The sequence below is a fragment of the Cavia porcellus genome, unplaced genomic scaffold (assembly GCF_034190915.1).
Source record: "Cavia porcellus strain 051 isolate PalLab524CR breed Dunkin Hartley unplaced genomic scaffold, mCavPor4.1 scaffold_14, whole genome shotgun sequence".
NCBI classification, from domain to species: Eukaryota; Metazoa; Chordata; class Mammalia; order Rodentia; family Caviidae; genus Cavia; species Cavia porcellus.
Window position 1 is genome coordinate 5834655 of NW_026947497.1, and position 24324 is coordinate 5858978.

A 24324-nucleotide genomic window follows, 5' to 3' on the forward strand; every position below is an offset into this window, starting at 1 on the left:
TTTTCCTTATGATTAGTATTCATATTGGCTGACACGGAGCATCGTTTGGTATGTCTATTAGCCATTTTGGAAAACTGTTAACTTTTCCCAGTTTTGCCGCCAGGTTGCTTTCTGTTATGTTTGAAAAGTTCTTTACACATTCTGGATATCAACCTCTTTTCAGAAAAATGATTCATAAACGTTTTCTCCCATGGTCAGAGTTGTGGATTTACTTCACTGATACATGTCTGTTCATAAACAAAGTTAATGCTTTTTCAGGAAGTCCAATTTGTCTGTTTTTGTTGTTGCCTGAGCCTTTGGTATCTGTGGTGGTTACCTGGGTCAGTTTGAGTAAGAAACACCCAGCCAATTGGATCAGCACAGTTCTGGCTGTGGCTGAAGACAGAAGACCTGTCCCGGGTGTGACTGGCACCAATCGATGGGCTTGTGGCCTGGGTAGAATGCAGAGGGAGCACCTCTGCTTCTTTGGAGGAGTTACAGTTGTCTCCTCTGCCTTGGGACTCTGTCTCCTGGCTTCCAGCTCAGACTCTTCCGTCTCCAGTGCAGAGCCTGTGGCCTCCGGAGAGGGACTGACACAGGACTCTTAGCGAGCTGCCTAACTCCCGTCCTCTGACTTCTGACGGGAGCCTTTGGATGCTCTGTGTGCAGCAGCTGGCCCCTCTGCCTGCATCCACACCTGACTCCGAGGGCAGCCACTGCCAGCCTTGCTTGTGAATCCTTAAGTATTTATATATCTTACATCAAATGTGCTTCTCTAGTGAGTACTGACTGATACAGTATCACACCTGAACTGCCCAGTCCCACCCATAGCATGAAACTTTGCTGTTTCTAAGAGTTGCACAGCTTTAGACCTTTGATACATTCTGAGTTAAATTTTTGTATACGGTATTTAACCAGTCTGCAGTTTCATTCTTTTGCATGTAGATATGCATTATTGCCTGCAGAAAAAGCTACCTTCTATTAACTTATTATACCCCTGTAAAAATAATTTCATCATATATGAGAAGCTTTATTTCTGGCTGTGTATTCTGGTTCATTTCTTGTCTTTATACAAGTACCGCAATGTTTTGATTACTGTAGCTTTGTAATAAATTTTGCAATCAGAAGGTTTTTGCTGCTTACTAGCTTTTTCATGATTATTGTGGCTATTCAGGGTCTCTTTAGAATCCATGTGAATTTTAGCATAGATTTTTCAAATCTTGTAAAATCATTCATTGGAATTTTTATAGGGGTTGCACTGAATCTATAGATCATTTTAAGTAGAATAGGTATATTAATCCTATTCAATATTCCAATCCTTGAACATGAAATATGTACATTTAAGTCTTCATTAATTCCTTTCAGTGATGTTTTATTATTATTACTGTACAAATCTCTTATTCTGTTAAATTTTTAGTATTTTATTGTTTTTGGAATGATTATAAATGGAAATACTTTCTCCTAATTATTTTAAGATCATTCATTATTACTGTACAGAAATGCAATTGATTTTGTGTGTTGATTTATGTTTTTCCATGTTGATGAATTAATTTATTCATTCTGTACATGTGGGAGGAACATTTAGGGTTTTGTATACATAGGATTATATCATCTATGGACAGAGCTAACTTTATTCTTTCTAATTTGTGTGTCTTTTATTTCTTTTTTTAAAACTAATTTCTCTAGTGAGATAGAACTTCTAGTACTCAGTTAAATAAAAGTGGCAAGAGAAAATATTCTTATCTTTTCCAGATCATGAAAAAGTCTTTAATTATTCCATATGATATGCATGAATATATCGATATATAGTAGCTTCTATCAAAATAGTTTCCTTCTCATCTTAATTTGTTGAATTTTTTTAAATCATATTTTATCATGAAAGGATATTGAATTTTGTCATGTTTTTCACATCGAGGTGACTGCATATTTTTCCTTCAGTGTGTTGATGTGATGTATTACATTGATTAGTTATACATGTTAAACTATTTTTGAATCTCAGGAGTAGATCCCACTTGGTCATGGTGTATAATATAATCTCTTTAACATACTGTTGAATTCAGCTTGCTAGTGTCTTATTGGGAGTTTTTGCATGTTCAGAGGGACACTGGCTGTAATTTCCTTTTGTTGTGGTACCATTGTCCAACTTTGGTATTGCAGATACTGGTCATATAGAAAGAGTTAGAAAGTATTTCTTCCATCTCATTTATTTGAGAAGTTTTGAGAAGTATTAGGGTTGGTTCTTTAAGTGCTTGCTAGAATTCACCAGGGAAGTAATTAAATCCATCTATGTTGTCAGGAGAATTTTTTAAATTACTAATTCAATCTCTTGCTACTTATATCTATTCATTTTTTTCTCCTTAATGGTTTATTCTTGGTAGGTTTTGTGTTTATAGAATCCAAATATTCAATTTGTTGACAAAAAATTGTAATTCTTTATTTTCCATAGAATCAATAATATTCTCATTTTGTCATTTATTTTAATAATTCAAGTATTTTGTTTTTTCTTAGACAATCTTGCTAAAGTTTTGTTCATTTTGTTGCTCTTTTAAAAGAACCAACTTTCAGTTAATTTTTCCTACTTTTTTTTAAAAGTAAAAAACCTCATTTCTTTCAAAAACCTCATTTCTAGTCTTTTTTCTTCTGCTCACTTTGGATTTAGTTTATTTTTCTTTTTCTAGTTCTTAAATTGTAAAGTTAGGTCAGTTTTTTACTGTATATGTAGCTATAAATTTTCCCATTAGCAGGATGTTGCCTCAATTTTGGTATGTTGTATTTCAATGTATTTCTAAGTATTTTCTAATTTCTCCTGTAATTTCTCCTTCGATTCATTAGTTATCTTCTTTAATTTTCACAATTTTGTAAATTTCCAGTTTTACTTCTAGTGTGATTTCTAACTTTATCTCATCATTGTCCAAGAAGATAATTTGTATGAGTGTGATTTCTGCCTTTTCAAGTCTGTTGAGACTTAATTTGTGGTCCAGAGTGCAGTCTGTCCTGGAAAAGTTCTGATGTGTCCTGAAAACAATGTGGCTGTTGGACTGCAGTCTGTATACGCTCATGTACCCTCGTTGCCTTACAGTATTAAGTCGTTTATTTCTTCATACTTCTTCTTTCTGATTATTCTATCCATTACTGAGAGGGGGATTTTGAAGTCTCCAACTATTTTTTTTTTATCGGTACCAGGGATTGAACTCACGACTGCGTGCTTGCAAGGCAGGCGCTTATGCCTCTGAGCTAAATCCCCATCCCAGTCTCCAACTATTATTCTACAATAATCTATTTCTCCCTTCAATTCTGTCAGGTTTTGCTTAAATGATCCCTTATCAGTTTTTGATGGTTTGTCACTAGGGGCTTAAATGTTTAAATTTTTTATCTTCTTGTTGCAATGACCTTTTTGTTAATACATAGTCCTTTTTTATGCCTGGTAATTTTTTAAATCTAAAGTATACTTTTTTCAGCTATGAATGTAGCCCCTTGTGCTCTCTTTTACTTATAATTTGCATGGAATATCTTTTTAACTCTTTTTACTTTCAATCTATTTGTGTCTCTGTATCTAAAATAAGTCTCCTGTAGATAGCGCATAGTTGGATCAAAATTTTAGTACATTTTCTCAGTCTGTTTTCTGATTGGAGAGTTTAATCTATTTATATTTAAAGTAATTACTGATAAAAAGGGCTTCTATTATTCGGTTGTTTATTCTCTATGCACCTCACAACTTTTTGTCCATAAATTTCTGTATTACTCTCTTATGTTTAAATGAAACATATAAATTTCCTTTTGTGTATACTATAGCTATCTTCTCTGTGGTTATGATAGAAACTACATCTTAAAAGTCTTAAAGTTATAACATTCTAAGTTGATTTTATGCCAGCTTAACTTCAGTAACGTATACAATTCTGCTCCTTTGACAGCTTTGGCCCACACTTCAGTGGTCACCACAGAATTTTATCTTTATACATTATATCTCTCCACAAAAATAACTCCTTGAAATGGATTCATCTTTTAATTTATGTAGAAAAAATGTGCAGTTATAAACCAAAGTTAAAATAATACTAACATTTAGACCAATGTTTCTTTTAGTGTTGCTTTTCAATGTTTACCGTTTTCCACTGCCATCTGATTTTTATGTTTTATTTTCATTTGATTGTAATTCTAAGACTATTTTCAAAGGGATTGTGAAGGTAGCTACTTTCCAAGACATCCTATACTTCAAAACAGTGGTCTTTGACCTCATAATATAAATAACAAGAAGGCCAAGATCAACTATTTTTCTCTTAGAACTTTATAAACTATTCTAACATCTCCTAGCATCCAATTTTACACGTAAGAATGTAATTCCAGTCCTGAACCGTTCTAATTTTTTTTCTCCCAGGATGCTTCTAAGAACTTCTCTTTATTCTTGGAACTCTCCAAGAAATTTCTACATAAAATGCTTCAGCATTTTTTAAAACATTGTCCTACCATGGAAAAAACAAATATTTCAGGACTAAAGATGTTTTTTATCGTTACTCCTCTCTTCCTCTTCCTGTGTCTGTCTTCCTGGATGGATCCTTGTCAAGGCTCTTTCCCTCTTTAGTTCTGTACCCTCCCTGCACTTCTCTCTTTCAATTTGGAACATTTGCCCGCTGAGTGAAGTATATATTTTATGGATATTCTGGTAGTAAAGACATTTTTTTTCTTGAAGTGTTTATTTTATCAGCATGTTTGAGAGCATTTTACTGGGCACAAATTTTTAGGGTGAATTATTTCTCTAATAGTACATTCAAAAGTGTGAAATCAGCCATACGACTTACTGTTATTTCTCCGTATTTTGTCCTGTTTTCACCTAGTATTTTCAAGTTCTATTTATTTTTGTTGTACTGAAACTTCAAAGTTCTACATCTAGCTGTAGCTTCTGATTTTCTCCATCTTGTTTATAATTCATTGGTAAGTTCCGGCTCAGAGGATGTCTTTCAAGAATTTTAGACCGTTTTCAGCTACTAGGTCTTCAAGTATTTCCTCCTCTTCACACTGTTAGTTGTACCGAGGTAGCTCCGAATGAGCGACTGTTTGAATTTCTCAGTCACTTCTCTGTGTCTCCTGAACTGTCGCAAATAGTTTACATTTCTTTCTTCCAGGCCATGTGATTCATTGTCTTGATTTGCTTTGTAAGCTTTGTGTAATTTACTATTTTACCCTCATGTTGAGTTTTTATCCCAGTAAGTTTTAAATTTTAGCTAATTTGAGTTTTATATTTTGAAGGCTATATCACAGTTTTAAAATCTCCATCATCCATAACCTCTTATTTCTTGCTTTTAATTTCAAACTAGTCTTTGTTTCTTGCACCTGTTAACTATATACTTTTTACATGTCTGTGTAATATGGCTGATATCAGAAAATGTGATGCGTGTAACTGAACAGTTGGGGGGCTTTATTCTGTACCTCACTCACTGCACCTTGTTTCCTTGGTGCCTTAGGATTTTTTTTCTTTTTTTTACTTTGTTCTTTTGTGATACTGTATTTCTTTCAATGTACCAAACTCTGGAAATCATCTGAAGCCTGAGCTAAATTTCATTATATTGTGTTCTTCATTTCTTTTCTATTTTGTTTAGGCTTATTGAATTTTTTTTAGTTAGGTCTGTGGGTGACAGAGAATCCCGGGCAGTGAACCTCGGCCCTTGCATGGATAAAACAGCTCTTCTCCCCCTCAGCGACACCCACACGGCTAGTTAGATTCTTAAATCATTAATCTTCAGTCTTGCTTCACTTCACGAATTTAAGGCTACACATTCTCTGTAAGCCATGATTTACAGTTTGCTCATTTTAGTAAGTAATAATTTTATTATTAGAATAAATATTTTCTTTTTTCTTTTGTGATTTCTTCTATGGCACATTAGTAACTTAGGAGTTTTGTTTTAGTTCCAAAACAAATGAACCATTGCGCTTTATTTTTATGTGTTTTTATTTCAATTGCATCACTCTCGTGATTTTTGTTTACTGATCCTTTGCACTTTTTTATTTAGAATGTGGTTTATTTTCATAAAGTTTACCTGTACCCTTAAAAAGACTGCAATCTCTAATTATTGGATGTAAATCATTTTTTATCCTAATAGGCCTATCAGTTACTGAGTTACAGTTAAAATACCACGGGTACGAGTGATGTGTTAACTTGACATGCATCTTTCCCACTTTTTTCTCAGAATGTTGTGCAACCACATTTTTCAGTGTGCACCGAACTAGAACCCTGCCATCTTCCTACGGAACAGATCATTTCATCATTATACAGTGTCCATTCTTCCTATTATCTTGATGTCTACTTTACCTAATTAAAAATAGCTAATTATCTTTCTTTTAAGTAGACCTTGCTCTGAGTAGTGTTCCACTGTGTATGAATATCCCATTTTCTTCATCCATTCATCTGTTGATGGACATAGAAGTTGCTTCCCAGCTTTAACTAGTATGAGCTGTGCTGCTCTAAACATGGTGTGCATGGACCACTGTTATATGATGTCTTTATCTCTTTCAGCAGATACCCAGAAGGTGACAGCTGAGTCAATGGAATTTCTATTTTTAGCTTTTTGAGGAATCTCCACACTCAACTTCAGAGTGGTTATGCCAGTTTACATTTCTACCAACAAGTAGAACTGTGCCTTTTCCTCTCTGTTCGTTTATATTTGCTTCTTCGTGATAGTCATTCTTTCCGGAGCAAGGTTTTCAGTGGGTTTTTTGCTTCCATTTCAGCAGTGTCAAATTTTCCCCCATGTATTTATTGGCCATTTGTATTTTTTTCTTCTAAAAGTATCTATTAATTTCAGTTGCTCATTTTGGGATTGGGTCTTTTATTTTGAGGATGTAATTTTATGATATTCTTTACCTGTTCCTGGTATTAGTCCTCTGTCCAAGGAATAGCTGGCCAGTATCTTTCCCATTCTGCAGGGTTTCTCTTCACTTTGTTGGTTGTTTCCTTTGCTGTGTGTAAGTTTTTGACTTGATATAAGTCCATTTGTTGACTCCTGGCGTTGTATCTGGAGCCGTGTGGATTCTGTTCAGAAAGCTCTTGGGTCCCTGCGCCTTTGTCTTCTGGGGATTTACCTCTTTTACTTTCTAGCAGATTAAGAGTTTCTGGTTTAACAGTCAGGTCATCATCAGTCTATTTCTATTTTAGTTTAGTATATAATGAAATATACGGGTCTAGAATAAATCTTTCACATGTGGAAAGCCAATATTCCCTGCACGATTTATTAAAGGGGCTATCTTTCCTCCCAGGTACATTTTTAGCCCCTTTTGATTTTTTTATTGATACATGTTCATGATACATAATGACCCCTTTCTGTGTGGATATCAGGTGTGATGCTTTTAAGCCACTATTTCCTCAGCCCCCATAAAGTTTGAAGCTCACAAGAGGACCCTCATAATTATGTGTTAAACATTCAATGACTTTGGGTCCCAAACCCACATGAAAGTCAGCCAGTGCCCCTGAACTCCCTGAATTATTAGGGAAAGCTTTGTGCTCTCATTGCCCAGAGCCGAGCCTGAGAGAGGCTGTTATTGACATCTTTCTTTTCCAAGCATGTTTTCTGTTACTGACTCTATTTCCTTTCCTGCTCTTTTCTTCAATGTGCTCTGTCTTCCTGCTCCTGACATAAAAGGAATCATAGATACATTTTATCTATTCGGGGATCAGTTCCTGAAAAACTAGCAACAGAATAGATATGAAGCAGGTGACAGCAGCGCCTGACACAGTTATTCTGCTGTGATGCTGTTATAATGAGTGAATATATGTGCATGTAGCTTACAGAAAGCTTCCAACATTAACTGTTAAAAGTGAAAAGAAGGGCCGGGGATTTAGCTCAGTGGCATAAGCACCTGCCTGGCAAGTGTGAGGTTGTGAGTTCGATCCCTGGTGCCCAATAAAGAAAGAAAGAAAGAAAGAAAGAAAGAAAGAAAGAAAGAAAGAAAGAAAGAAAGAAATGTGCAAAGAAAGTGTAGCAGAAGAATATGTGTAGGAGCCCATTACTGCCAAGAAATAATGAAAAACTGTTGCTTTATGTGTTCATATGTGCACTTAAATGATTTGGAAAGATTATATACTAAGTGATGGAACAACTAATGATACAGTGAAAGTAATATCACAACTAATAAACAGTGACTGCATCCAATGATAAAGAACATTTTCATGGTGCATATTATAATGCTGGGCATTTTTGCAAGTGTTTAATAAATACTAACTCATTCAATTTTCAAAACCATCTCGTAAGATTGTGCTAATATTTACAGTGAGGAAATTTTTACAGAAAGAGTAAAATGTCTTGTCCAAGGAAACAGACAAATAGTAGAGGTAGAATTTGGAGATTTTTTTAAAAAAGATAGTCATTATTTTTTAAAAGTTAATATGCACATTTCAGAAGACAAAAACACAAGAAGCCACGAGCAAAACCACCCTCAATCACAAGCAGCTTAGGTGGACGTGTCCTTGGTGTATACACAACACGCCTTGTGTGTATACACAACACACCACTGTGTGCAACTGAGATTGTGCCGTGTCTATCGAGCTTTCCTACACATGGTGAATATTCATCAACTCAAAATCCCGAAGCTCCAAGAGGATTTTTGATAACTAAAAGTACATGACACCGACTCAACCTGCTAGAAAAAACTGTAGTACTGCTTTTCCTAGGCACAAAAACTTCATTGAAGAGAACAGTGGCATTAGGCCTCTGGATGGAAGTATCGGCAGAGTGCCCACTGAAAGACCATTGAGAGGCGCTCCCTTCTGCCCCATTTAAAATGAGACACAGAGCAACAGAGTCCACCAAGCACGTTTCTGGGTGCTATCAAATCTCTGCTGTTAATGTACTGCAGGAAGGCGTGTTCCACTGAACCACAGATGCATCCCCACAGCACAGCCAGAAGACACAGGCACGCCTGTGGTTCAAAGCAAAAAGTAAACGTGGACACTTTGTACACGTCTGGTGTGCTTCCTCCCGCCCCTCTGCTGCCAACCTCATGGCAAGTCCTGACGCCCACTGCCCGGCGGTGAGTGACACCTCCACGTCCAACAGGCATCTTTTCAAACACTCTTAGCAAAAAATATTTGCCGAAGAGCTAAATTACCAGCTCTACTTCTTTTAAAATCATACCTCGTCACCTCAGGACATGTACAAATCACTGTGCAGTAGACTACGAACACACAATAAAACCAAGTACTTTACCAAAAATGTACTTATGAATCTGTGGTCTAAAAATATCTTCCAGATGAGAAGAGCCCAGCCAAGGACTCTGTCCTCTCCCTTCCCTTCACTCTCCACCACTCCGGGACAAAGTTCAGGGCCATGTCTACCTCCAAGAGGTGACTTTAATACAAGTCACTTCTAGGAAGCAGTCCTTCCTAAAAACAAAAGAAATTTGAAACCACATGGTCTGGCTCCAAAATCTGTGCTCTGATCCTCTGTCCTTATTGTACACATATATTATTTTGCAAAGATGAAAAATAAAGCCATCATCCTTCTTCAGATCCATTGGCAATAATCCTCAGTCCCCCACCACGCCTTTACCTTGTGTCCTTCCATTTCTCCAACAGACTGGTCCTCTTCGTGCGGGTCCCCAGAGCAGTCAAGCATCTCAGGGTGCCAAACCCCTGCAGCCCCCTGGCTTCCCTCTTTAATAGCCTGTGGTATTTCTATTGCTCTCCCTCTGCCCTTTGGATGTAGCTGTCCTCCCACTGAGAGCCATGCGCTCTTTTGACAAGATGGCAATTATAAAACCATGTGAGGACTGTTTTCTTTAGGTGGTGGAAAATTTTGCAAGTACAGCTGCTCCTTGATTTGTGATGGGTCATGTCCTAATAAACCCATCATAATCTGAAAGCTTTGTAAGAGGAAATACAATTTATGCACCAACCTAATAAAGAGAAAAATAGTTTAGCCTAACCTGCCTTACATATACTCCACACTCACAGAACCCTACAGTCGGGCAAGGTGGTCTAACAGAAAGCCCATTTTATACTAAAGTGTAAATAGCTGCTGTAATTTACTGAATACTATACTGAAAGTGATAAATAGAATTGTATGGTACTCTTTTGAACATTAGTGAAATTAAAAACATAGGTTTAACCATCAAAAGCTGGGGCCGTTGTGTAGAGGAACTCCATCACTGCCGTGCCTCTGGAAACATTGAGGATGTATATTGTTTTGTAGATCCCAAGGCACTTCCACTGCACACTGCGGCTCAGCTGACTCAGGCTTCATGATAATGCAGAGGCGGTTTTCACTCCCAGCTTACAGATGACAAGGATGAGGCTCTGTGGAGCTAAGTCACTCCCCACTTTCTCGCTGGGGTAGCAGCAGAGCTAATCTGAAATCTGATTTTCCTTTCTCCAGAGACCTTCTTTAATATGAACTGCATCTCAGCATATGTTAGCAATAAAACTTGATTTAAAAATTCTGGTAACATAGTGAAAATTTATCATGGTTTCTAGAAAAAATAAAAATGAGGTCAAAAAATAGGGATTGGGCAGAGTCAGATACATGGTACTGTTTTCACCCACAATAGTGTATTTTGGTTACAGCGATTTAAACATCCTTTTAAATTCAGTTTTACCTTGGTTTCAATATAGTTTTTTCCAACTTTGAGAAAGCATTTGTTCTTAAAGGTCTAATTTTCTTCCTTTCCTATATACTTAGCTTCTCTTTATTTTACCCAGAAATAAAAGATTGGTATTGCTGACTGCTAGTTGGGGTAATATGTGTTAGTGATTCTGTGCTGTAAATACTTTTATTCATTAAAATTCAATGTAAATCAAGCAAGAATTTTAGGGCAGAGAATGATCTTACAAAAACAAAATTTAATAGCCACAAGGCATTGTGGAGATTTTGCTGTGTAAGAACTGCAAACACAGAAAATGTTTAGACATCCAGCCGTAAAATGATGCAAATCATTCCTTCTGCAGTAAACTGGAGGCGAAGGAGCAGAGGCATCTCACAAGATCGCTCAACTCCAGATTCCCTGAGAAAGTGCTGCTATCTATAAGGAGAAATTTCTCAAGTTGGGTATGTCAACTAATAACTATTTCAGCCACCCTGGTCCCCCAGATTGGTTCTGACCAAGATTCTGGGCAATATCAGAAAATCCAAATAGCTTTTAATTTAAAAATTCCGTTGAGGTGCATTTTAAAGGGCCGCACCTGGAACACTGGGGAGCTGGTTAGAGGGCCACTGTGAGTCCCGGCATCCAGAAATGAAGGGACCCTGAGTGTTTTAGGCGTATTTCTTTGCCAGAAATTGTTTTAAAATGCTGACTAGACTCTCAAATAACTGAGGAATCACTTTTCTAAGTTGTACAAGGTTTGTGACTTGGAAAAATATCAACAAGAATGGTTTTTAAGTCGTGTTTTTACTTTCCAGATAGTGCTAAGCAGTCATGGGACGTCCTCTGTACCGCTATGTCAGGGCCTGCCCGAGTGTCCTCTGTGTTCATGATGCTGCACACATCAAGGAGGAGGAACGCTCACCCTCAGCTTTCCCTCCCCGAAGCCCGCCCAGTCTTCTCACTGTGTGCTACGCTGCACATCTTAGCTCTAAGAAGATCTAAAAGCTCACAATGGTTGTCACATGGTTCGCTTACAGGATCTTCCCTCCCAAAGTCACCTCCCGTTTTGTAGCAAAACTAATTCAGAGTCAAGTCTGGGATACTGAACGGCGTGCTTATACTTTCCAGGAAAATAGTACAAACTACCAGGCTTCCCGAATCCTCACACCGTAGAGCAAGGCACAGGGCTGCAGAGCACACGGACATTAGTGCCCTCTCCTCTCTCGCTGGCTTCTCGCTTCATCTTTCTTTGCTACCGAGGGGTCCAAGCCTTGTGGAAGTGTGCTCCATTCATGCCATTTGTCAAAATCACCCTCTTTCCTCATGAAGGAAGGACCGCTACCAGGCATTGCTGATTTCCTATCGTCATGCTGTGAAATCCAGTAATGCTTTCATTCTTTTTTCAGAGTGATTTTAGTCAGTTTTGTATCATTTAATTTCAACATGCATGATGGTGTGGACAGCTATTTGGAAGAGACATTACAGGAGCCACTGTTGGTTTTCTTGTTGTCTGGTGTTGAAGGCCTGTAATGCCTTCATTATTCTGTTCTGATCAGTTTTATACTTTTAGTTTTGTATGAATTCATTGTGTGTGATGATATGGACAACTATCTAGAAGAGAACAAGATAGATTATGGTAGTCAGTGATGATCTCCTGTTGTCTTGCTTTGAAATCTGCGTCACATTGTTTTCTTCTGACCTGCTTCATTCTGTTTTGCTTAGTTTTACTTTTTTAAAAATAAAACAATAAAAAAGAAAAGAAAAGCTTCAAAAAAAAAGGTTGGGGGGTCCTAGAAGTATCTTTGTTCGCAATCTCTGTGGTCCAAAGCTTTAGGACAGCTAGAGGTTAGGACTACTTTGAAAGCATTTTCCACGCATGTCTCATTAGGGAGCCTTTTTAAACTCCCGAAATTAGTGAGCCAGAGAGAGGGGAGCTTCATTACTTTCTGAGGTGTCTGCTGCTATTTTTGGGCCATTTGGACTCTTTGCCCTGAACCAGGAACTTCTTGGCTGCAGTGTCTTTTCAGTCGTCCTCTCTTACTTTTGTGAGAGCCAGCTGAGAATCCCTCTCCCCATTTGCACTTGTACAATGTGACATGTACCTTCTCTTGCATATGCACTCTTTATAGATCATTTTATACGGTCCCATTGTTTTCAATGTTTATATTTATTAGTACCTGCCTGCATTGCATAATGACTGCACTCGTCCTGGGAGCTGGGACATGTAAGTCACACACCTTAATCTTTATTTCCCCTCACTTCCTACATCTCTTGGCGTCTCTCCCATTGCAAAAGACCGGTTCTCCTACTTCCTAGTGTCTGTATGTAGTGTCCCCGTGGGAGGGTAACCCTGAACTCTGCAGTGGAGTTGTTCTGTGGTTGATTCAGAAACAGTTAGCCCTTTTCCAAAACAGACCTGATTAAACTCTCTGTGGCCATACTGGGATTTGTGTTTTCTTCTGCTCTGCTGTGGAGTCACTCTGGGAGCAAAATCCTTGCTATTTCTGTGGTTTCAATAGCCGTGTGCCTTTCCTGGGGCTGGTGCTGCTGGCCAGGTCTGTCATTTCTGGTTATGGTCCTGCTAGGATTACCTTCTCTTCTGTGGCACTGTCCTTGCCCACCATCAGGTTGGTCAGCTGGCTGGCACCTCTGGTGCCCTGTCCCAAGAGAAAACAATGCAGGTCCAACTCACAGTTAATGGACAGCCAGGGCCAAAATGAGGTGCAGAGTTGGTCAGGGCCAATGTGGGGGTCTGTCTGGCCCAGTGGGGTGCTGGTCCATTCCCCTGTAAAGTTCTCCATTCTTAGAAAGAGGTGCCAATACTGAAGACATCTCACATGTCAACTACTAACGTCACTAATTTTACACGAAATAAAATTACTCCTGAACCGCAGAGACTAAGGTGAAAACTGAGCTGTGGCTTGAAACAAACCCACTCGCACATACACAAGCCCACACTCTGTCGTGCTGTCCAGGACTGTGCTGGTGTCACTGTCGGAGGTCTGAATTCACGGTCAGTAGCTCACAGCTGCCAGAATTTGACACTGCTGTGAGAAGCTTGTCCTGGAAGATACTTAGTTTCCTTACTTTCATAGTTGGTATGAAACCCAGGCTACATTCCAGGCATGCCACTTAGCTCCCCATCTCCTCAGGACGCTTAAGTTTTGGATTAAAATGAAAATCTTAGCTGGAAATCTTCGTGGGACTTTTGCTCACCACTGCCTCCCTCCTCATGGATTCTGACTGTGAATTAAAAAGAAAACTCCCTGTGTGTGAACTGTTTCTTGTTTCTCCACTTAATACCCACGGAGGATGATGCATAGTTATTTTTAAGGCTAGGATAGAAATGAATAAAATTGCAAGGTATTTCAGTAATAAAAGCCTGTCCTTGATGTCAAACCAAGCACGCCCAGAAGCTCTGCATTGCGTTGCGTTTATTCACGCTGCCTCTGGACTGAGGATCACCGTGACAACCCTGACTCCAGCCTGGGATACTTTGAAGCAGCCAGAGCTTTGGAGTACCATTCAGTGTCTTGACCTCTTGGTCACAGTTAGTTGGATACTGGCCTCGCTGGAAGCAAGGGACAGCTCCCAGGGACACACCACCAAGATGCCCTCGGCCCTCTCCTTGCTCACAATCCCTGTGTCCTCAGGAAGGAAGGAAGGGCCTTCCGCAGTGTCTCACCAGGGTGTGCTTTCATTTTGCAGAAAAGATGACCCCACAGGCTGGCGGCCCTGCGGCTGCAAGCCCGAGCCCCGAGGAAGAGCAGCAGGTGGAGAGGATGATGGTGAAGCGGGCGAAGATCATCCAGGAGCTGGTCCAGACGGAGCGGGATTATGTCAACGACCTGGCGCTGTGCGTGCGGGAGGTGGTGCAGCCCCTGAGAAGCAAACAGGTACACGCACACCTGAGGCCCTTTGCTCTGGGTTTCTGCTTCCCGTGTCCCAGAGGGGGCCACCCACACCATCGCCTCGGTGGGGAGCCCAGACCCCACGGCCTCCTGGCAGGCCAGAGACAGCATTTTAAAATATAGGGAGAAAGAAATCCAGCTTCCACTCTGAAATTTCTGTGTTCTTCCTTGGATTTCTATGAAACTGCTAACAAATTTTGAGCAACGGGTTTTCAATGGGCCATGAATGATGTGCTTAAGTTAATTCAATGATAATCATAGCTTTAGAAGACAAAAATATGTAAGTATCCCCACATACACGTTGAGAGCTCGAGTGTTCCTATTTGAGTAAAATTCAATGTAAAATTTATGAAGACGAGTGAAAATTTTCTCTTTTTGGGGGCTGGCCTCAGACAAAGCTCAGAGTGGTTATAACCTAATCATTATCCCTTTAATCAAGGTTGTTCCAGGAAATTTCCTGGAGGGCATCAGAATGAAGGCACAGATATTTACTTTGGAATGACGGTACACACACACACACACACACACACACACACACACTCATGCACACGCATGCACCTGAAATGTGACCGCGCTCTTCAGCCCTGAGTTCCAGTCCAGTGCAGAGCGAAGCCCTGCCCGGTGGGACTCCTTTCCTCTCTGCTGCAGGGCAGAGGAGACAGACAGTAAACTACATCCACAACACAGAAAAGCGTGTCAGATGCTGAGACCATCAGAGCAGGGACACGGGAAACAGAAGGGGTTCTCAAAGAAAATCACTGCTAATGTGGCTGGGCCACCCCACCAGACGCCTTTCCAGATATACATGTACACAAAATTTACATACGTGATTAAAACTACACGTGCCATTTTGAGATACACTTGTTCATTCAGAAATATCTGTGTCCTCTCATGACTTCTACTACCTAAAAGTGTTTTTCTACTATCACTGATGCTGAGGTGTCTGTGCTTTCCCCTTGTTTCCTTAAAATATGATCCTAGGAATGGAAATGCTAGGTAAATATGACTGTAAATTTAAGATTTTGATAAAAATTGCCAACTGTTAACTAGAGAGAATACTTCTGTCGTAATTTTCATTTCCACGAGTAACTGGGAAGACGTTGCCTCTGCTTTATTACAGCCCTCTAATTCCTCCTGAAAATATCTTATTTACTCGTTAATTTTTATACTTCTAATTCCTCTTTCATATCCATGTATTTTGTCAATTTAAAAATTATGGTTTATCTCTCATTATGTTATAAGAGCTTTTGTACATTATTCTTTTTCCATGTTATGTGTCCCAAGTGATTTTCCTAATTTGTCTTTTGCTTTCTAATCTTGATTATGAGTTTACATTGTTTTCACCATTCTAACATAGTTCAATAATCCAACTTTATTGATTAGGGCTTGGTACCTTAATATATACTAAGAAATTATAAATATATTGCTCAATAACATCAATTATTAACCCCACTCCCAGTACTTACAACACTCAGAAAAAGAGTTTATAATTCTTTTTATTTTTTTTCTTTCTTTTTTTTTTTTTTTTTTTTTTTTTTGAAACAGGGTCTTGCTGGCCTTGAACTCACTATATAACCCACGCTGGCCTCAAACTTGAAAAAAATCCTCTTGCCTCAGCCTCCTGAGCACTGGGATTGTAAGGGGGCACCACCACACCTAGTGAGTTTCTATTCTTAATACAGGACTCTTTCAAATTAACTAGAAAAATGATCCAGGTTACACATTAGGGGAGCCAAATAGGTCAAGGGACCCTTGATATAAAAGTTGGTTTGTGGTTTAAGACAGCATGTACAGAGCAGTGTGGCAAGGTGGGCTTGGTAATCTCCTTCCTAAGAGGGTGCCCTTGGTTTCTGCACCATGAATTATTGTGTGGGTCAGGTACAGCTCCAGGAAATGCATTAGTGCTCTCATTTGAGCCTTTCATAGCTCTCATGTCAGATAGTAACCACCAACTTTCTGAAAACCTAGAAATTTCTTATTAACTCTGTAAAAATAGCAATAATATTCATGGCTGTGATTAAAATTTTGTCTGTGTCATTGCTAAATATATAAAAATATTTTGGGGTGTTTTCTTTCATTTTATATGAAATAGCTTTATCTCATACATCCTCTATCCTGGCAGATATGAGTGGTTATGTGTGTGTGTGTGTGTGTGTGTGTGTGTGTGTGTCTGCGTTTGTGTGTGTTTTTGAGACAGGGTCTTTCTATGCAGTGCAGGCTGGCTTTAAGCTCACTTTGTAGCCCAGGCTGGTCTCAAATTCGCAACAATCCTGCTGCCTCAGCCTCCAGAGTGCTAGGATTACAGGCATGAGTCACCACGCCCAGCTCATGAATGGTACTCAATAAAATGTTTGTTTATGTACTGATCAATATTGATTCTAAAGTGCACAGCGCCAGACTCTACTGATAATGCACCCTTCCTTGTGGATCGACCCCACCTGTCAACCCCATCCCTTGAAAACTTAGAACTTAGCCCACCGTCTTTGTTTTTTCTCTAATTTCTTTTATATACTTTTTTTGTTTTTTCTTTTTTGGCTTTTTGAGAGAGGGTCTCACCATGTAGTTCAGGCTGGTCTAGAACTCACTAAGTAGCCCCGGCTGACCTTGAATGCACAGCGATTCTCTCCATCCTAGTTTCCCAGTGCTGAGCTTAGAGGCGTGCACCACCACACCAGCCTTCCTCTAATCTGGACATCATTTTTAGGTTACTGTGATTTTCATGCAAATAATCCCTGTGACATCTGGGTGCTCCATTCCTCAGCCTGTGCAGACCCGCTGAGCTCTCCTCAGTCCTGTGTCAGACGCTCACCACGGTCATCTTTGAATTTGTCATTCCCAGTAAATTTAACCTCCGAAATTCAGAATTTCGAGCTCACAGTCATGTACTCCTCCCTGCCTTTCTGTCAGCCAAATTGCTAGTGCTCTCTGGTCTCAAGTGGTGGCCCACACTATCCTCGGACTGTGTCACCTGCTCAGTCTCCATCATGCCCACACACAGCCTAGCTTCCATGAGTCTTTCATTCTTTTTTTTTTTTTTTTTTTTTTGTCTTTTTCCTTTTTATCGGTACCAGGGATCGAACTTATGACTGTCTGCTTGCAAGGCAGGCGCTTATGCCGCTGAGCTAAATCCCCAGCCTATTCTAATCAGTCCTTGCACATAACCCCAACTCCCTTTCTCTCTTTTCATTTATTTCCCTGGAAAAGCCCTGCCCTGGTTAAGTTCCGTCTCTGTCCACCTTACATCTGAACCCATCTATCACAATCAAGGCTATTTTCTTCACCTGGTTGCCCCAGTAATGTCTGGGGGGGGAGTCTGTCTCAGGTCTTTTTCCTCACACCTGAAACACTTTCTCCCTCTTCTAACCTGCCTTAGCAAACATCCTTTTCCATCACTGCCCTGAGAAGGTAGACAGAGAAGATGCATATTTCCTCAACTCCAAATGGCCTTCATCTCTGCCTTGTAACCTGGCTTCATTCTGTTTCAAGGTCAGTCAGTCTGTCTGCGTCTAGGGAAGGACAGCCTCTCCACTGGGCAGCTGAGCCCTCCCACTGCTAAGCCAGGACCTGCTCTGGCCTGTGTCCTTTCCAACTTCTGCATAATTGTTCTGTTGGAGCTGCTTCATTCTTATCTCTAACATTGGCTAGCTTAAAATCAAACCACAACAATTCTTAGTCCTTAAAGAGTTACCCACATTTGCCGCATTTCTGTCATTCTCTTTTTAAATTAAATAGAAGATATTTAATGTGTACAATGTTACATGTGCTTAATTAAACATGTTTCAAAATAAGCATAATTCACCAAAAATCTGTAATGAGCTAATGATCAACATAAAAAAGGCTAAGTATACAGGAGAATGCCTTCCCTTGAATTCATTTGTATCCAATGGAATAAGCAGTTTATGTGACATGAGAATAGGGTCAGCTTTAAGCCACCTACTACGCTGTGAGTGGAACTGGCTCCACAGACAGGAGCATCCCTGCGAGCCCTCCTCTTGTGTATGTTCTCTAATTTTTTGTGTCTTTTTCGTGTTTTGCTGTTGTTTTTCTTCTCCTGTTTCCTGCTTTCTCTATTATTCTCATAAGCAATTCTCAGGATAAGTGGCTCACACCACATCAAATAAAGCATTTCTGCTAAGGTAGCATCTATGTTAATTTATCTGATATCTTTAACTTTCACTCTCAAAGCTTTAAACTACAGTTCTCACTCTCCTTTATGACTTGACTTTTTCACACTTGGCTCTTTGTTTGAGGGTCTTTAGTGCGCTGTGTCTCTGTCTTCCCTCTGTCCTCTCTGTGATGGGACAGTAAGTCTTTGAAGGTGTCTCAGAGTTCTCATGTCAGATCTGCTTATTGCTTTTAATGCTGATGAAGTGCGCAGGGGCTGAGGGACTCTGGGACACTTCCAAACACGGAGCAATCTCCGGTCCCTCCCACCCCTCAGCTCGCTCCTTCCCTGCTAACCATTTAAACCACGGCTTGAGCACACGACCTACTTGTCAACAATTAGTGTCCATTAGCTGTCACGTACAGTTTGGGGGTAACCATGGAAATACTCTACAAGCCTTGCTTAGTCAAACCCAATGCAGCACAGTGTTTCACATGTGCGTGTCGGGTTGGGCTGACACAGCGACATCATCCGACCAGCATCTTTTCTCTATGTGAACACAGATTAGACACCTCGTGCCACGCACAGGCACTCTGGACGGAGGCAGCTGGGAGCTGAGGAAAGCTCCTGCCTGCCAAGGCTTAGCTCAGTCAGCATGAATCCAAGCACAAAGGAGGGCCTGGATCCAGCCCACACCAACCCCTGCTCTGGGACAGTCCTGTCTGCAGATGTAATCAATTAGTCCTTTCTCCAGACAGGACTTCACTGACTTGAAAACAGGGCGAAACACAGCAGTGACGGACGCTGGCTGCCTTAGCATTGTGAGAGGTTTCTCTAAAGCTTGTGCGCATTCAAGTTGAAGCACTGAGTGGGAAAAACGGGTTCTGGTTGTTATCTGAACAGGGCAACTGGCTTTGGGGTAGGAAGTAAAAACGAACCAAGACTCAGGAAGCTAACTGGACAACGGGGAAGGGTTTTACGTATCAGGAAAGGAAGGACAAAAAGGTGACTGAAAATAGCAGTTAGAGAAACTTAAGTGCTTATCTTTATTTTTCTTTGTTTTTAGCTATTTTTTTCAGTATCTGAAACATGTGTTGTACAAAAGGACCAAAGATCTGTAGTGGATAGAATATCCTTTAGCCACTAATTCCTTCCCTGCAGGCAAGGATAATCACAGGTCTGCCCTTCAGGCCCCACAGTTCCTCTGCAGAAGCATATACATCTGAGGCACATGTGCTACTTTTTATTTATGCAATAAGAAAATCTTGTGTATTTATTTTGGACTTGCTCATCTGTGGTCTATTTGTATGCATTATGCTTGGGATATTGTTTTCTGGGAAATGATTTTAAAATTTAGCATTTGGCATTGACAGGAGCTCATTGCAATTTTCTGTTAAAATTTGGATGTATTACATGGTGAAAATGTCAAGATTTTATTAGAAAATAATAGAAGGCATTCATCAGCTATAGTCCTGCTCAGAAATAGGCACTGCAAATGTTGTGGTTTATTATCTAGGGAGAGCCAGACATGCTCAAATATTTTCTGTAATTCAAATTATACTGTGGATACCATTTGGGACTTTTTCCCTACAAAGAATATAGTTATGCATTTGTTTCCAATCATAAATACCAAGAATTAGTTTTAGTGGAAAAATTGTTTCCTTTCTTTACTACAAGACCCTGAGTTTGGGGAGAATTATGCAGACTCCCTGGATTCACAGCCCCCAGTTCCTAAGACACTGACCAGTCCTGTCACACATGCCCAGGTTTGTATCGGATTGCCTTGGGTTGTGACCGGAGGGGCCAGGTGAAGACCTGCTCTGTGTGACTGGAACACACTGTTCCGATGTCCTATCAGAGCCCACAGTGAGGGAGGAAAGCCCAGCATAGAGGAACGTGAAAGGGAGGAGGGAGAACAAATCGTAGACTTATTCCTCCTCCAAGTCTAAGAGAGGCTGGGAGGCTGAGGCAGGAGGACTGCAAATTTGAAAGCTCCACCTGGCAACTTACCCTACTTAGTGAGACTCCGTCATGTGAAAGTCCTGGGGTCCATCCCCAGCACCACAAAAACGGGGAGGGGTACCTCAGGGCCCAGGGAATTCAACGCCTTGCCCCCCTCCCCAGTGAAGTTGTTGACAGCTCTCCCCTTAAAGCAACCGCAGCAGTGAGGGTCACTGTGAGAAGGGCTTGCCGCCTCTCAGGGGTGTGTAGAGTCAAGGAGCACGTGCAAATGCACTACCATAGTGTAAATGCAGGTCAGCTGCCCTGCACCATGAAAACTTGTGACAGGGTGGTGGCCGAGGTCCACTTGGTGTCCTGCAGCTGTTGAACTGCATTTGAGTTCTGCACATGACTTTTCCGGCCCTTTGGGGGCTGCAGTGTTGGCAGTGACACAGTGAGCCAGGAGGCCCATGCAGAAGGGACTCAGTGTCAGCATGTTCCCGGGAACGTCCCTGCGTCGTGTCCTGCCCTTGCCTCAAGGCTGCCTCACCTGCTCGGCTGAGAGCCTCAGAGCGCGTCCTGTCTTCCCTGTGTGTCCAGCACTGGCTGCCTGCCAAGGGGGAGACACCCTCGGTGCACAGTGGGGTGCCACCCTTGGGGTTGCCTGGGTTCACCCTCTGAGATGGCCCTCGGTCTCTCTGCACCCTTCCCTCCCCTGCCCAGCCCACTCCCCAGACTCCAGAATCCTCAATCAAGGCACACACTGCAATGGAGCCACATTTTGCTACGTTTATGAAGCCATGGTCAAAATCATAGCTATGTTAGTGTGCTGAAATATTAGATAAAAACCTCAAGGCAGAAACATTTTATCTAGTAATTATTAAAATACACTCTGCCTTCCTAGGTAGACAGACACCTAATTAGGCTTCTCGAAGTTTTTTGCTACAATTTTGCCTGCATGATAGCGAAAACCATAGGGGAGAAAAATCTTTGGTCCCTGGTTGTGTCAGAGTATTTTCATCACAATTGTCTTCGCTGGCTGTCACCTTTACTTTTACGATTTCCAGAAACAACAGTCTCTTATTTTTGCTTCCTCATGGAATTTTTTTTCCTATGATGTCTTTTTCTATTACTCAATTGCTCTTCAAGCCTGTTCACTTCCAAATTTAGGGTCTATTCTAGGCCTGAGCTGTGTCCTATGTTGGCTCACTGACTGCAGCCTCCCTGCCACTCTCTAAAGCCCTGTCTCTGCCACCCAACTGCCTTGAACTAGGTAGAATTAAGCTGGTGGACTAGCTAGTGGACCTGTCTTAACTACATCAGCAATTACCGTACACCATTCATACCACGCCCTATATACCACACCAAAACCTAGTGTAAGGGTATCATAGTTTTGCAAGATGTTACCACTGGGGGAACTGGGTAAAGGCTGTATGCTATTTTTAGTTCTCGTGTGAATCTACAATTACCTGTTAAGTTTAATTAAGTAATATAATGCCCTTTTCTCTCTCTCCTTACTTTAACACTACTATTCTTTGAAACACACACAAAATTTTAAATGCAAGGATATATATATTTCTTATACTTTGCCTTGTTTGTTCTCCCAAACCTTTTTGTTTTGTTTTCTCTTTTTGAGAGAGGGTCTCACTTTGTGGCTTAGGCTGCTCTTAAGTTGACAACAATCCTCCTGCCTCAGCCTCCTGAGTGCTTGGATTCATGCCAAACTCTAAGCTTTTGAATTAATTCGGTTTTTATTTGACTTTTGGGGGTGCAGAGATCACAATTTAAGTCGTTGAGGAGAAATGCCATAAAGCATAATAATCTGCATGCCTCAGCGCTTTCTTATGGTCTGGTTAGAATACCAGGGACCCTCCTAGACTATAAAGCACCCTGAGGGAAAAGCCAACTGAGTTCACCTCACCTTCTATCTGATCTGTTCCCTCCCACTGCATAGTTGGGAAGTTCCTGGGATCAAAGATGTCACGGAACACAAAGATGCAAGCCAGGCTGATAATATCAAATTCAAGACGGGCACAAAGCCAGCATGCAGAGCACACAGAAGGATTTTGGTCTCTACATTAAATGAAAATTCTGAAAAATGTCATGGATTGGATCTAAAGTGCCCCCAACCCCCAAGACTGGTGTTGGAGGTTCAGTCCCCCAAAGAGCAGCGTTGGGGACTACTAGGAAGTGACTGGATTATGAGGACTCTAACCCATGAAGAAGTGATAATCAGTGCATTTGGACATGGGTCTAATTAGCTGAATCTGGTCACTTCCTGCTTCATGTATCGGCATGATTTCGAAGGACACATTTTGCCCAGGCCCCCTCTGAATATCTGGCTTTCCACCAGGCCTCAAGGACTCAGTTTCAACCCCCCCACCAGCACACTGTGAGATTCGAGCATTTGTCACATAATTTGAACCACTGTTCCTCCACAAGGTCAGACCCTTGACATCATTCTAGAAAAGTGAATTTTGCTAGTTAGGGAAGCTCCGACCTGGAGAAAATCATAGCTGAGATATTACATTTAAATAAAAACCTTGCAAGTAAATGGCTCTCTCCCACTCATACACAGCGTCTTGCTGGCCTCTCTTGGGTACTGACACTCGGTCCTCGAGGGCACCATCGTGCCCACCCCCAACAAGGACCTCAGCTGGGGCCTCTTGGGAGGCACGCAGTTTGCTGTCACACTGGGTGCAGGGTTGCTGGGAACGCGGTCCATCAATATTCTAGTCCAGGAAACTCCTTTTCCTGGGAAGGACATTTCTTATCTCTGCTTGTCCAGAAAACCTCCCTTCAAAAACAAAAAGGAATCTTTTCTTTTCTATTTGTATATGAGTTTTGTGACAGAAAGAAAACTTGCTGTTCCACTCATCAGCACCTCCTAAGCTCTGATTTGAGGCAGCATCAGTGTCCATCATTTTTGCGTCTGTTGTCCGGATCGGAACCTGCTGGGCCACATCCACCCGCCGGTTCTGTGCAGAGGCTGGGCTGCTCAGAACTGGAAAAGACACAGGCAGATTTGCTTTTGGATCTACGAGCATCATCCTTTCAGCTCACACCATGCTCCAAACTCACATGTATAAAGCATGATTTTAATTTGCTTTTATTTCTGAAAGGTAAGCAGCAAAAAGACCCAGCACCTGCGATTGTCATAATGATTTCATCAACCTCTCTAATGAGAGGCTTGTGAACTCCAGGTGGCTCTACCCAGGCACAGATCGATGTAGCCATGCGTGTCAGTCCGGGATCATAAATCCCACTCTTCACAGAATAACACTGAATGAGGAACAGATGAAGCTTAGCCATCAATTAAAATGAAACTTTTAATAGTGGGTCAGAAAGGAAACACACACAGGGGATGTTTTATGTATTAGTATTTATTTTAAGCATTTTGATGTAGACAAGGTTGATGGTTACACAGACTAATTAATTAATTTCAGTAACATAAAGACATATAAAACACTCTTGGCCACTGAAACCCTAAGAAGTCCTCATCGGATGTGAAAAGCTTCCTTTGACAAAGCAATAATGGATAAGTGGGGACAGGAAGGGCTGATGGGATTCAGAGAAGGGACAGGTCCCTTCTAGACAGATGAACCGGGTGATATTTTAGGTGAATATGCAAATTAAAAGGTTAAATTTTTGTTAAGTGCCCAATTCATGCAATGCCAGCTGGTGATTCTGCGTGACAATCAAGGAGATTTATATGATAGTTGTGTCCTAGGAGAGTGCATATATCTGGTAAAGCAAATAACTCATGAGCAGAGAAAACACAAATAATAGCATATCTCAAGATGATGGTCTAGAAGAGTTCTT

General features: G+C 40.8%; 1 protein-coding gene across 1 annotated transcript in view; it reads left to right on the top strand.

The window, feature by feature from the left end:
• Arhgef38 (Rho guanine nucleotide exchange factor 38) overlaps nt 1-24324 on the top strand; it is a 124012-nt gene that overhangs the window by 21149 nt on the left and 78539 nt on the right. Inside the window, exon 2 of the mRNA XM_063260590.1 lies at nt 14254-14441. Coding sequence (XP_063116660.1) covers nt 14254-14441 — 188 coding nt within the window. The remainder of the gene's footprint in view (nt 1-14253; nt 14442-24324) is intronic.